This window comes from Anguilla rostrata, chromosome 5 (assembly GCF_018555375.3).
Source record: "Anguilla rostrata isolate EN2019 chromosome 5, ASM1855537v3, whole genome shotgun sequence".
Classification (NCBI taxonomy): domain Eukaryota; kingdom Metazoa; phylum Chordata; class Actinopteri; order Anguilliformes; family Anguillidae; genus Anguilla; species Anguilla rostrata.
This window is the reverse complement of record NC_057937.1, coordinates 42,180,062-42,194,638: the sequence shown is the minus strand read 5'-3', so window position 1 is coordinate 42,194,638 and position 14,577 is coordinate 42,180,062. Positions and strand designations below refer to the sequence as shown.

The following is a 14,577-nucleotide window of genomic DNA, read 5'->3' as shown; positions in this document are numbered from 1 at the left end:
GTAAACCACCTCTTTCTTTTTGAATAAACTTCTCGTGAGATTTTGGGAATGTTTTAGAACTGTCTTAAAAATCAAGCGTGTGAAACTACACAGTAAAACAAAAATGAGAAGTGAAATTCTGTTAAATTGCTTTTAATATGCAAAAATACAAAAACACTGAACAACGAAAGGTGCAGATCAGTCCAAATTTTACCATGCATATTGTCTTGTTTATATACCATTTATAATTTAGAGTGCATGTACTGTCTTAGATATAAAACATAATTGACCATCTAATGACCCTTGCACCTTTTTAAAATGTACTCTCATTAATTCCCAAAAATAGAATTTCAATGAAGAAATGGAATTATGTAATGCTTTTGTAACTTTTAGCTAAGCACATTTTTGTTGAAGCCAGTTCAACTAAAGAAGTTGAAGACTTATTTTTTCATCTTGTCTTTTTGAGGTTTGACATTTTCTTTGGATTTGGTTTTTGTTTTGGTCCCTGGCGATTCCAGACTTTCCATTTTTTTCTTGAGCTTGGTCTTTTCAGCTGTTCCCCTCCTATCCCCAGGGCGCTGGTGGGACCGATGCTGGGCTCTGGAGCTGCTGGTACCACCGGTCAGGCCAGTTTCCTCCGCCATTTCTCTCATTAGCCTGTCCTGTCCCTTGTTCACAATGTCCTCTCGGTTCCAAATAAGAATGCTGAACCCTGTGAATGGACATGCATATGTCACTGAATGCCATCTGCACATACAGTTCACTAGCACATAGAAACAAAAGAACAAAATGAACACAAATTTACCCATCCCAGATCCCAACACGTCTCCCATTGGGTTGAACTTGTTGAGCTAAAAAAAAAATAGAAGTATTACTCATTGTTGATCACACAGAATAGCATAAACAAGACAACCTCCATGATGATCTTAGAAAAGTATAAGTGTTAAGGTTTCTTTTGACACCTGTTCATACAAAATAAAGCTTGCTATAAGATGTAATGCATAATTAATAATTAAGTAATTAATGCAGAAATCCAAGTAATTCCAAAGAGTTCACAAACTATTTATTGTATATAAACCAAATCCTGTTAGATTCTTTTAAAGCCTGACCTTACAAATGCATGTGATGAACAGGAAATGGTACAGTCTTCCCTGGGTAGAGCTCAAGCAGAACTGTATTAATTCTAGTGAAGGCGCTCGCTGCACAGCCCTTCTCTGTCATGGCTCCATCCGAGTCAATGAGGATCTCATAAAACTCTGGCCATGGCAAATGAAGTACGCCCTTACAGATATAATGCCTGGGGCATTGGGGTCATGAAGCTGAAACTTGAGAGCCCCAGTGTTGGCATCAAAGATGTCGATGGTCCTCAATTCACCCCTGCAGACTCGTTGATCGGGGTAGCGGCCAGCCACGATGAGCTCGTACATGGGGTGCCAGGTGGCCTGTAATCAGCAAAGCACCTTATTCTGGCTCACAGGGGCAGAACACAGATACTGTATGCACTCTGGAAACCTGGGAAACCAACACTGACATCTCCTGGACAATAGGTTTACAAAAAAATGTTTTTGTTTTTACCATGATGCCATGCCATTTTTTCTTTTTTTATAGCAAGGCCATGGCCATTCTATGGGTGAGGAAAAAGTTAAACTGCTGACTCTTATCCAACAACTACAGAACATAATACTAGCATACAGAAGTCTGTCTAAAGTAGGATGGGACATAGTATAGCAATGGCATATGCTATAGAGGTTTTTGGGATGTCATTCCAAGAATCTATCTACAGGCCTGAGATTGAAGGCTCAAGGTGTCTGGACACCCACCTTGATAGGTGTGAGGTGCTGAAACTGGCGGTGTGGGTGCGAGATGATCTTCTGGGGATTTGACCAATCAGAAGAGCAGTAAACCCTGATTTGATCGTACTGATCAGTGGTAAGGAGCTTGGAGCCATCCATGGGGCTGAAATAGGCTGTTTAATATCAGAGTAGTATGGCATATTAATGAATGAAAGACCTGAATATGTTTCTCATAGACAAAACAGCAACTGAGAAATTATATTAACTTAATATTTACAGATATAGCTCTCACATCAACCAATATTCTCAGGATTCAGGACAGGATTACTAATAGCATACACTGTGCCTAACCAAAGCATTCAGATCCTTGGAGTTTTCACATTTTGTAGGATTATAAATGATATTCACATTTTTGTCAAATTGCTAGTTTAATTTAAAACATACATGAAGCTGTATCATACCAACCAGCCCTGCCTAGAAAAGGCTGACACTCCAAATTCAACAACTGAACAGAAAACTGGCTTAGGAACAGCAAACTTACTTTAAAAGAGCTGTAGGGTGCAATGGGTAAGAATGGAGAAAATGTTCATCAGTCAACTTCAAGAGCAACACACAATTCAGGCTTATGTGACAGGGTGACAATAGAATGAATTTTGCTCAAAAAACCTGAAAGCCTGTCTAGCGTTAAACAGCACAAGCGTCATCCATCTACAATGTGGGTCAGATGCTTTTTGGTCAAAATGAAAAGCGTAATGTCTGGTGCAGACTTAACACTGCACATATCGCAATTAACACCATCCCTACAGTGAGGCATGGTGGTGTCAGTACCATGCCATGGGGATCCTTTTCTTTGGCAGGGCCTGGGAAACTGAAGGGTTGAAGAACTGACAGAAAAATGGACTAGGGAAAGAACATGCAAATACTGGAATAAAATCCTTTTCATTCCACTGGAGACCTGAAGCAAAGGGTAAAAATGTACCTTTTAGCAGGACAACAATCCAGAGCACAGGGACAAAGCTAAACTGGAGTGGCACAAGAATACACAGGTAAATGTCCTTGAGTGGTCCAATCAAAGTTCAGAACTCAAACCCATCAAAAATCTGTGGCACAACTCGAAAACTGTGGCCCATAAGCGATGCCCAAGCAACTTGAGAGAACTGGAGGAATTTCCCAAGAAGAAAGGCTGAAAATCACCTCTCCAACCTGAGACTGACCTAAAAAGACTGAAAGCTGAATATTAATGCAGGCGGTCTGAATACTCCTGCAAGCACAGTATTACGGCTTCACATTAATTTTCTTCTGTTTGAGTGCATGCGTTTTTAATAAAATTATTAAATGGATAAAAGTATGAATGTTTTATTTGTAATCCAGCAAATTAAAAACTTCAATGGTGTCTTTATTTTGTTCAAGGGTCTGAATATTTTTTCAAGGCACTGTAAATGCAGTAAGAAAATAAAACATTTATGAGAATTTTAATGCTGCAGAGGGAAGAAACATTTAATAAAGCTCTCTGAGACAGACGATCCAAGATGCAATCAATGTTTCTGTTTAACTTTGATTCACAATTTTCATCACAAACAGCTTGTTGATGACCAAAATGAACTCACCACTCACTCACTCATCTGTGTCTGACAGAGTTCTCTCTGTCTTGGAACACTGAATGTTCTCTTGTCATGTTCTTGTTAGTTTGTGAATATGCAGAATCTTTCATTACAGAACCAGTGACTGAAAACTAGTAATTGTTTTCCTTTTGACATTATGTTAATAATTATGTGTTGGCATCTTACCAGAGTTGACAGCCTTTTCATGTGGCATCTCATGTAAAAAGCTGCTCTTGTCTTTGATACTCCGAAGGTCCCACAGTTTGACCGTGTGGTCTACGGATGCCGTAGCCAGCAGCCAATCACAGCAAGGGTTGAATTCTGCATGGGTTACCTTCGCTTTGTGCAGCTTGTGATTCCAGATCTACACAGAGCAGTATAAGCACCACTGAGAGAGCACTTAAAATATTGAGGATCTCACTACACAGATGATATATACAATTCTAGATGAGCAGATGAAAAACATAGTAAGAACTAGCTACATACTGCAGAAAAGTGCTGGTAATATGGTAGGTAGATTATTAATTTATTATCAATGTGACTAGTGAAGATATTTTCTATCCAATTTTTAGGACAGAAAATTTTGTATTCTCATAAGCCAACAATAAAGACTTTTACTTTTCGGTCTATTTTTTTTCCATGTAATCTACCGGTGTTCTATTCTGTTGAATTCTGACTGGGTTTTTCACCAGGTGTATGTATACTGTACATATTCTATTTTATGTTTCATTTGAACACTTACATTTGTGTGTAAATAAAAAAATATTAAATTACATCTATGCCCTGTTGCCCATTTATGAATAAATAACACTGGCCACAGAACTCACTAATTGCTTGAAAATAAATATAAACAATAAATATTGAAAGAAATAGTACTGCATTAAGCACACACACCAATTTGAAAAGATTTTCAACAAAATTGTCATTTCTGAAACTTCTTGATGGCACTCACTGTCTCTCCCTCCATGCCCAGAAGCAGCACCCGTCCCATGTTGTCACCAGTCACCACCACCTGACGGCTTGAGGAAACGTCCAGGCTGCAGTACCAAACACTAGAGAGAAGAGTGACCAAAAATGACCAAATTTCCAGGTGCATATGTTGAGTTTTTGAAGTAACCTATTGCTGGTTAGCCTCATTTACCAAATTTGTAGTCAGGCATGTCTCATTCAATCGGCTTTATATACGTCTGGTGACAACTGCACACTTGAGTGGAGGAAGTATTCATGACCACTGCTAAGACCCCTAGCTATGTCCCAAATCCAAATTAATGGTGTTCAGATATCAGAAATTACAGTGCAGAAATAAGACAGCTAATGCCGATAACCTTAAATATATTTTTGGTGCAGGTAACAGTTTCTTAAAACAGTCATGGTTTTGATCATGGTTTGGTTAAACATTAACCTAGATCTGTTTTTTAGAGAATACACTGGCAAACATACAGTGAAAGCAGGCAACTAACAGGAAAAATGAATGCATTACTCAGTGACCAAGGCCGTGTCTTTAGCCTTCTACATACCGGTCTGACACTGACGAGTAGGACATGCAATTCTTTGGGATTGTGATTCCAGTAAGGGTGGGGTACACACAGAGGGGACCCCCCTTCACCTTCCTTTGGCTGCTATCAGAGATTCCAGCAGTCTGCCAAAGGCTGAGAGATCTTCAAATACATGGACAGAAGTGGCTATGCCCACCAGCATGCACAGCTGAGACTGAATGCCAATCAGGTCCAGCTGCTGTCCAATGATTTGATCTGGTCTTTTTTATAAAGGCTTTGCTTCTCTTAATAAAGCAAGGTCTTAATGGATCTTCATCGTGGATTTGTTCTGGATTTTCCCCTTGATTTTTATATTGGTAATTCCAGCCTTAACATTGCATGTCTGTATTCTGACCGAGTATGACCTATAAACACTGAGCACAACTATTTTGACTTTTATTAATAGTTCACATTCGCTTGTTTATTTTAGTAAAACCTACCTGCACATTTCCTATCACGCTACAAAAATGGTACACAAGGTTCAATTCTACTGCTCTCTGATTGGCCTGGCGAGTAAATACTGCTTGTTCATGGCTAACCAAGTTTCTGTGATTCAAATTGGGCCACCCAGAGTCAGTTCAGTTTGTACTGTCATTAAAACAAACCTTGAATTTGAGTGAGAAATTCCTATAGTGATCAGGGTGAATCACATGCATCCATGTGACTATTCTTTGTGCATGACTGTCACAAGACAGGCCTGACACGTCTATTAAGTGTTTGTCAATTAGTCAATGTGCATTATTGTTACATCCCCTCTGGCAACTGATATTTGCTACAAATTATATGCAACCATTTCATAATTTCACTTTTTGAAATGGTTATTTTATTAAATTACTGTGAATTTTGGCATTTAAAAACTTAGGTCCCCTTCACTGTGCCAATAATTTAACTTAATCTGTAATTGTACGGGAGAGGTAACCTAATAAATAAAATTCACTCCAAGTGGTACACAGTACCAAGTGGATTACACACAGGTTTTTATGTTTTAGCAGCTCTTTGCATTTTTCTAATGGGGAAAGCGAGCTCACTCAGATGTCTTATTTAATACTGCCAAATGCTAAAAATGCAAGTGCCACACACATTTGTGGTCTCCCTTCAAGCAAAAAACTAACAAACAAAAACAGAAAAAAAAGAACTATCACTGTGATTCTGTGAGTCCAAAGGAACCTGGCTTCCTCACCAAACATTGTGGTGATGGTGTTCACAATCTGGCGTTCCGGACACCACCTGGGCTTTCCCGACATCAATGCTCTGCAGGGAAAGCGTGCCATCTCCTGAGGCAGTGAACATTTTGGTCGAGTCCGTGGGAAAGAACTTCATCCCCGCTATATAGTCCCCAGGTCCCTTCTGCATACACAAAGACAAAGATCTGATTCAGAGAATCGTGCTGAAAACAGCAATCCCACTACGGAACCGATGGAGTGCCTCAGGTGCTGACCTCGGATCAGTTTTGGCTGTTGGTACAAAACAGCTTGGGTTAGGATTCTGGTTGGGTCATCTGATTCTGGATCAGTGGTTGCGGGCAGTATCTAATTAATTTCCTGTATAACTCATGCACTCAAATCATAGTAGACAGGGTCACATAAGTACAAGCAGAACAAGGCTTCACAGTGACCACATCTAGCACAAAACCATAACAAATAAGTAGCATTTCCACACAGGAAATATACAAAAACAAAAACTGTATTAAACTACATAGGCTTCATCACATTTTTGATTTGCACAATTGCACATCCCTTGGATGTGAAATGTGTAGCTGAAGCCAACACAAAAACAGAAGCGCTATACTAATAATGAATCATTCAGCCACACACTGTGTAATGACACGGTGACTCACAGTATACAGCCATTATACTAGGTTATCTAAGGGAAACTCAAAATATTGGGCAGGAGTACAGCAGGGAAACTTGTATGACTAATACAACAATAGAACACATTCTTTTTACAAGTATAAACAGACACTATACATATAACCTGTGCTTTCTTTTCTGGTCTTATAACTGATTTAAGATCAGTGTGGTGCACACCACCAAGTATAGAGGTGCGTTTCCAAGAACTATCTTCATAGAAAGAGGGGAAATAAACTTTTGCATCCATGGCGTCCATTCACTTGTGGTTACCGCGTATATGCACGTGAAGAACTAACAATCTAAGCGGAGGTGCTTGGCTGATGCTTTTCTATTCAAATAACTATGCAACTGCATCTACTTATCTGTAAATACATGGAACGAAGGTTGTGAAATTTATTTATTTTTTAACTGAAATGGTGTTTGACTTAGCAGCAGGGCTACATCAGTTCCCGATTTTTACATTGTCTGACCTTTTTGCCTTCTGTTTGGTAGGTAATTCCATTAAATTTGAATTAAGAGTATTCTGTTCACTTGGCACAGTGAAGAAAAGAATTTGAGCAGATTATCCAAACATGACAATATTATACTATTTTAACCAGCACAGTGTCTGCCAACCTGCCATACCGTAAATTAAAAATATTGTTGTCATAGCTTGATTGAGGGAAACTTCTGGCAAGACTTGAACTGGATGAGTTTGGCAGAAGGGATGTAAGAATTACTTAGATAGGTGTGAGTGTTAACACAGTAAGGACCTAAGGGCTGCCTTACTCCCACTGTTGTTCAGTGCTGGCATATACTCTGAGAGTTTTCCCACTGAAATCCTGCAGCATGGTGGCACCCCCGACAGAGGAAGTGAACAGCTGGTTGGGATCGAAAGGGTTAAACTTCATATCTGTGATGGAGCCCCCAACTCCAATCTAAACAGAGAACAGAGGGGGACAGGTTTCAGAACATCTCACGCATTCGCTATTTATTATTACTCTCAAGGTGAAAATAGAATTTGAGATGGATGGTCTTTCCTATCAATTTTAAAGTAGATATTTAATTTCATGCTCATTGTACCAAGTGACTTTTTTTTTTTTTTTTCATTTTAAATTTCATTTTTTTCAGCCAGCGGAGAACCAGGGGCATCACAGCTAAGCAAATCCAATGATTACACCATTCAGCCTGTTGGATACTCTGCCAATGAAGAATACCAATCACACCCATTGGTGTCCCCCAGGGATCAATACAAGGGCTATCTTGTTCTCAGTTTATATGACATCTCCTTTCATTGTTATGATACATGATATCTGATTGAATCTGTCAGCAAAACTGCAATAAAACTGCTAAAATTAAGCAGATTTTTCCTTCTTCGCCCAACACTGGCTTTTATTTAAGAAAGACTTCAGTAAGAAATATTAACAATGTGATCAATGATTTCAATGGGATATTTGTTGTAAATTGCATACAGAGAAAACCATACAAGTATTAATATCATCTTTAGACTCCCCTGGTATTGAAACAGTCATGTGTTATCTTGCATGTAACTGATACAAAATGTTGCTGCAAAATTTAACCAGAAGAAAAAAGGTGAAACATGTAACTCCAATCTAGGCCTTATTATACTGACTACCAGATTATTTTAGATCAGATTTTAATATTTTATGAATAATGTTTAAATCATTATGTGGCCAATCTGAGCACATCTCAGCACTATTGATTCTTACTTACCTAATCAGAATCGCTGGTCCTCAAATAAAGATCCTTTTTTGTACCAAAGAGCTGCTTCAAATGTAAAGTTGATACAGCCTCATGTTTGCGGTCTCCTGAATTGTGACTGCCTAAAGACACGTCTACAGCTACTACAACTAAAACATCAACTTTTACAGTCGTATGCAAAACGGTGAAACAAGTCAACAATGGTCAAACAATGTCATAATGAATCTCTAAGTGAACAGAACCTGACCTGACCCGACCTCTATGTAGTATAAACCTAAAAAGTATATCTTCCTGCACATTTTAATGTATCATGGTTATTTATTTGCATTTATTCCAGAATCAAAATACAAAAGTGAACAGGGCTCTACGTGCTCAGAAATATTTGTAGGTATCCTTGCATGCACTGTTTGAAATCTCCCTACAGACTTTCAATAATTTCCAGACCGTAATTACCAATCAAAATATTTCTTTCCTTTAAGTGCGTCATCATTGGCCATTGGTTAGCTGAAAGATCCACTTGAGACCAAGTTTCTAGGCAGGTTCCAATCCCTTGGAATGTCTGGGTACAGTGCCTACAAGGACAGCTACTAATATTTCTCAGCTAGAAAAGTTATAAAATGAAGACTGGGGAAAAACTGATTGAGACATACACTTTTAACAGGGGTGCACAAACCAATGAATACAAATGAAAGTCCCATTTTAAAGCTGTTCTTAACTGCTCATTTATCAGTCATCACCCGTTTTTGTCCTGTACCTGTATTTGCATGACATAATTTTACCAAACTGCATTATTTTAATAGTTTAAATGCACTGCATTTTATACACATATTGTATTATCTTTTTATTTGTATCATTCATTTTCCCTTAGGTCATACTGTTATTCTTTTATCTGAAATACCTTTTTTGCCATTATGTATGAAAAGTGCCTTATATAGTTCATTAATATAAACATTACATTTACAGACCTCCGTCAGCATATCACAAAACAGACAAAGAGGTCCAAGGGAAGGAAACGTGACTTCTCTTTCCATATTATTTCTTTTACATATCCAGAGAGACATTTTATGTAAGAAGAGATCAAACAACAAATATGAGTGACAGTCGAAGGAAAACCTCCACCTGATGCTCACCCCTTGTATAAAGGTGGTCTTCTTCAGGACCTCGTAGTCCCACAGGATGATGTCCCCACTCTTCGACGCAACGGCCAGTGTGCTGGGGTGCGTTGGGTGCCATTCCAGGCATGTAACTCTGCGGTCGAAGGGGCTGGCTGTGCGGTAGAGCCGGTACGAGGCCAGAGACCGCAGGAACGGCTCTTGAAAACACTTTTGGGTGAGCCACAGGAGAGGAATTAGTGACACTCATTAACCTCCTAAGATCCTGTTGTTCTGTGTAGTGGACATAAAATAAATTAATAAAATATATTTTTGAAAATATTTTCATTGCATTTAATTTCATCCAAGACTCTTGCATTATGTGAAAAAAATTAAATACTTAATTTCGGCAAGGTCTCGGGAGGGCAAATGCAATTTAAAAATTATTCTTGAGCTTAGCGGACATATCAGTCACACAAGACTGGACCACAATTTCAGATAGAGTTCACAGATGATTACTTCACACTAGAAAGTTCTGTGATTCTCATCATTCAGGATGTTGCTGACCTGTAAGAACCTCCATTCAGGACCCCATATGGATATAGTTTTACAATCAATAAAACACTACTTTTGCTTTATCTAGTGACTCTGTATCATTGTGTGGAACACAGTCAGTGTGAATTGTAATTGTGATGACAAATGTTTAAAGCGTATCAAAGTGCAAATTCCTGCTAGAAATGTTGAAAAATATTCTAACAAATAAAATTTCAAAGAAAATCAGTAGTAGTCTGACCTGATTATCATAAAGAAGTATCATTTAAAAAAACAAAAGTAAAAAAAAAAAAACACTGGGCCTCATTCACAATACATAAGTATGATCATATTTGATTTAAACTGTGTTTAGGAATGTTGCCATGAACATTTTGGCATTCATCTTTTTTTTCTTATCTGTATTTGTTCATGGCTGTTTCCTTAAACTAATCACATGAACAAGATTTCCCATAATATTTATGTCAGTAAATTAAGTCAGCAACAGTAACTTTGTCCTGAAATAGGCCTATCAATTTGTAGCCCATAAATGTTCTGTAAACTTGGACCTGTTAACACACACACACACACTTAGCCTACTTACAATAAGAAAGAAGAACAATTGCTTTCTTGTATTTAGCCTACTTATAATCTTGTTTTGATTACCTGCCGCATTTGTGAGTGGATATTCTGCCCCAAGGTGTTCTTGTAAATGTAATGCACGATGCTGGTATGCCTGTCTTTCTTCTGACTGCCAAGCCACTTTCCATTGGGCTGTGTGTCACCTCCTGCTTCCAGAGATATATAATATGTACAGTGTTATTTAGCTTTACCAGCAGATATTGAGCGCATACAAGTAGATTGCTTTGTGCAAGGATTGTTTTAAGCTACACTGCAGGTACGTGACCATGTTCGCAATCATTACGATGCATTGCACCGAACAAGCCAGGAGCCACACACGTCAGACAGCGCAAGGTGTCCCTGGATAACATCGGTACAGTCACCTAATCTGACTTACCTTCGGTTTGGCCGTCTATCTTCTTTCTTAGCTTTCTGGATATACTGTCCTCTAATGCTTCCTTGTGCCGTTTCCTTCCTCCGCAAGAAACCGTGCCCGTTGTTTGTTTGGGTTCAGATGTGTCAATCGTCTTCTTTCTTGCCATTGTCTTCACACGAGAAACACGTTGTTAGCTTACCAGGCAATACTGGAACAAGTAGCTGGTCACCTAACATGACCGTAATTAGATAGCTAGACTTCTCATTAATGGCTGGCCAGTAAGAATTTCGATATCCATGGGAAGCTATAGGCCTATGCGAACGAGTTATGGATAGCTAACCAACTCTCATCTATGTAAAACGTAACCGGTGCAATGAAAGGATGTATAACTGAGATGTAATTTTGTGACAAGGAATCCTGCATTTACTTTGATTTCACTATCGTCAGACATTTCATAATACAAATTAAGCGAAGTCTCGACACATTTTAATAACATAGAACGAACAGGGTTAGCTTAAACAAAAATGACATAACACCATGCACCTTTAACAGATTTTCACGGTCATTGGTTCATTACCTGTGTCGAATTAATTGTAAGATAAATCGATGCTCAAATCCTCAATCTCACGGACACATGGCAAAAACAATTTTGGCTGTGTATAATGACGTCACACTAGATGTTTCGTAACTTCCCTGTTACAGGTATACAACTGCAGATGGCGATGTTGCATGAGCCGGAAAGTAGCCTCCCGTATTAGTGGTTATTGTATATTTCGTAGCTATTTTTATTAGCGTAATAAATATTAGCGGTGTAAAGCTATAATTTATAATGAAATATCGATCTTATAGGCTAAGGACATTAACACTGGTTCTCCATATAAGCCTGTTGAATTCTGTGATGCGGATGGCTGGGCTGGTCATCGATGAGGTCAACACAACAATCGTGCTTACATGGACCAGTGAGCCATTTAAAACGACGTGGACAAAATTAACATAGAGCAGACAGTCGATGAGGAATAATTGGAACGGTAAATGATAACGTACACAGGCTTTTTTTTTTTTTTGCACATAGCCTACTAATGTTAATCAATGAATTTCACAATTCCAGTGGTAACTTCAGACTAGCCACATCATCTCATCATGAAACATTGACGCACAAGCAACTTCGTAGTTTACCATGAAGTGAGTTGTGGTACCGTCCAAATCGATGAGAAAAGCTACTTTTGTTTGTTTCTTAACACCCAGGTAAACCCATACAAAGCAAATAATCTTGCCTACCGTACAGACCAATCCGGCGTGTTCTTATTGTAAATGCCGGTGACCGAGTGGCTGTTTCTTCTCCATTAACCACTTGGAGCATCCAGAAAATAAGACTATGTAAATGCAGCAAGAAAGTTAGCTGAATATATTTAACATTAAACAATGAACTATCTTTTTAAAAAGTCAAACACGTTGATGAGTTAAATTAATTTATTTAATTAAAACAATCAAACACAATTTAAAAAGGTCTCCCCAAAAGGATACTACAAATAGATGGTTTTCAATGCCATTTAGTGTCCCTAATCTCCAAATTTTAAGCCCTCTCCATGACCTCCTTGGGACCAACCCTCTCTTTTTCTCTTTAGATGGAATTCTGTAAACATATAACACCAAAAAACAATAAAAAAATGTTGTTTGTTATAGCAACTCAGAGATGGCATAATTTTAACAGCTGTTACGTGTATACAGGCGGGAACATCACGTTTTTTGGTCACCTAGCATCCAATAGAATACAGGCCGAAAATCTTTTCTACATCTTTTCAAGGACTGGTAACCTATTTAAATGATGTATGATTTGATTTATTGTAAATATAAATAAAGCCATTTATTGGAACTGATTTTTACTTAATGTAAACAACGGTTTTTTTGTTGAAACATTTCCCTTGAAGGTATCACATTGCTTTATTCCTTTGGGAGGCGGTAGAGGACTGAATTGCACAAATACAAACCTGAAATGGCTACAGTAGCCATACATGAAGTTATTGGCCGTGTTACATTTATCAAGCTTTACATTTATGGCGACTCTCCCCTCCTTTACAAAAGCCAATCGCAGACTAGATGTATGAATTGTATAACTGCCAATGAAACCTCCAACTCGGGTATTGTTTCTCTGTAATATAATTCTAACATTATTATATTTGTTATGACGTGTAGGCTAGCTATCTTTTTATCACCTACATGCTTTCAATGCGCTTGTCGTGCGTCATGCTTATTGCATAGAATATGTCTCAAACGAATTTTATATGGAACGAGATTATTGCTTATTGACTGATTGGTCGATGCTGCAAACAGAGAACATGACAGTAGTACAAATGGGCGAGTCTTGCAGCCGTACACAGTACTCGAAGGGTTAACTGCAGTAATTGGATCAATGGATATTGTGTTGGGCCTCAGCATCTAATTACAACGACAAAGCTCTCCGGGTAAAAAACATGTCTGTGTATGTGCTTATAGATGAAAAGGCATAACAAGTTGCGTCTGTTTGTATTTTATTTGTTCGGCAGAATTTACGCGTTTTCACCTTGTAGCCTATACTGCCTGCGCACCAATTTAAGAAGCCGGAACACTCTGTTTCTTAGCAATGGAAGGGAGGTGTCTGTTCGGTCCGGCGATAACAGCATACTAACGTTGATTCTTTCACATTTAGCTGGAGTGCATAGGACAAGTCAACAGAAAGCCAGACGGGTGATTGATAAACATTTATTTGTTGATAACCGCTTTCCGTAGGGGATACACTATAAATTGTCTTGTTGGAATAACTGATTGTTTGTAGACTCTGCGCGCGGAATTTCTACCATAGCCCTAGGCTGCAACAGGTAAGCACGTTTCTTCCATATACCACGGCGTTATACGGATGTAGCCAATGGTTACGGGTTTGTTACCCTGTCTTTTGTAACCGTCCGTAAACGGCTCTGTATAATATCGGTACGTATTGGAAAACTATTACTTCCACAACAAATTGTGGCCAACGGAAAACTTGCTCACGACTCCATGGCGGTTCTTTGTGTTCCATCGTTAGGCTATAAAAGCAGTACATTATAGCCTACCAATTAATAAAGGGGTAGCCTGTTAAAACTGGGCAAATTGTGTCAACTCGTGCGAAAGAAAACTACAGAAATACTTTGGGCTACTGCAGAAAACTACGTTTAGACAAGTGGTCGTTGTAAAGTATTGATTTGGCTTTGGCGTTGTGCAGTAATAGGCTACAGGGACTGAATTCTTAAAATATAAGATTTATTTTCGTTAGAGTGTACATTGCAACCTTTGACGGCTACGTGCGTTTGAATTGTGCGAAAGATGGTGCTGAACTTAAGGACAGTGAACTTCTCTCTGTCAGGATATATGGCGCTGATCCATCACAGCTCCTTCTGCCTGTGGTTATGAAGACGCTTAAACGATTTTGTGAATAGCGGTTTTAAGCAGATCAAGTGTTTAATTTCATGGCAAGCTAAGCCTTTCGGTG

At 38.6% G+C, this 14,577-nt stretch overlaps 2 protein-coding genes across 10 annotated transcripts in view; one reads left to right on the top strand and one right to left on the bottom strand.

Annotated features, from left to right (window-relative positions):
• Positions 1 to 116: 116 nt before the first annotated feature.
• ddb2 (damage-specific DNA binding protein 2) lies at positions 117 to 11,809 on the bottom strand. 3 transcript variants are annotated; one of them, XM_064336284.1, is made up of 11 exons: positions 11,653 to 11,809; positions 11,097 to 11,244; positions 10,745 to 10,869; positions 9,590 to 9,781; positions 7,527 to 7,675; positions 4,326 to 4,425; positions 3,560 to 3,737; positions 1,800 to 1,945; positions 1,266 to 1,421; positions 785 to 830; positions 117 to 691 (listed from the first exon to the last, which is right to left on the bottom strand). In XM_064336284.1, exons 2-11 carry the CDS (start codon positions 11,239 to 11,241, stop codon positions 420 to 422), a joined length of 1,509 nt encoding a protein of 502 aa, XP_064192354.1. In that variant the 5' UTR covers positions 11,242 to 11,244; positions 11,653 to 11,809; the 3' UTR covers positions 117 to 419. The 3 variants fall into 3 exon arrangements, with proteins under 3 accessions (XP_064192354.1, XP_064192352.1, XP_064192353.1); XM_064336282.1 differs by lacking the exon at positions 7,527 to 7,675 and adding an exon at positions 6,089 to 6,255; XM_064336283.1 differs by lacking the exon at positions 7,527 to 7,675 and adding an exon at positions 6,089 to 6,255 and having other exon boundaries at positions 10,745 to 10,866.
• Positions 11,810 to 13,389: 1,580 nt separating this feature from the next.
• pacsin3 (protein kinase C and casein kinase substrate in neurons 3) overlaps positions 13,390 to 14,577 on the top strand; it is a 29,933-nt gene continuing 28,745 nt past the window's right edge. For 2 of the 7 annotated variants that reach the window (XM_064336289.1, XM_064336285.1), the window contains exon 1: positions 13,550 to 13,930. The gene's annotated coding sequence lies outside the window, so the exon portion shown is untranslated. The other 5 variants (XM_064336286.1, XM_064336292.1, XM_064336288.1 and 2 more) reach the window with 5 other exon arrangements.

Bases quoted from the DNA above. Each gene is read 5' to 3' on its own strand.
- ddb2 (XM_064336282.1), bottom strand. From the start codon at position 11,241: ATGGCAAGAAAGAAGACGATTGACACATCTGAACCCAAACAAACAACG. The intron at 6,256-9,589 runs GTGAGCATCAGG...TTGTGTATGCAG, and splicing joins AGACCACCTTTATACAAGGG to AAGGGACCTGGGGACTATAT. The intron at 831-1,265 runs GTAAGGGCGTAC...TTTTTTTTTTAG, and splicing joins ATGCCCCAGGCATTATATCT to CTCAACAAGTTCAACCCAAT.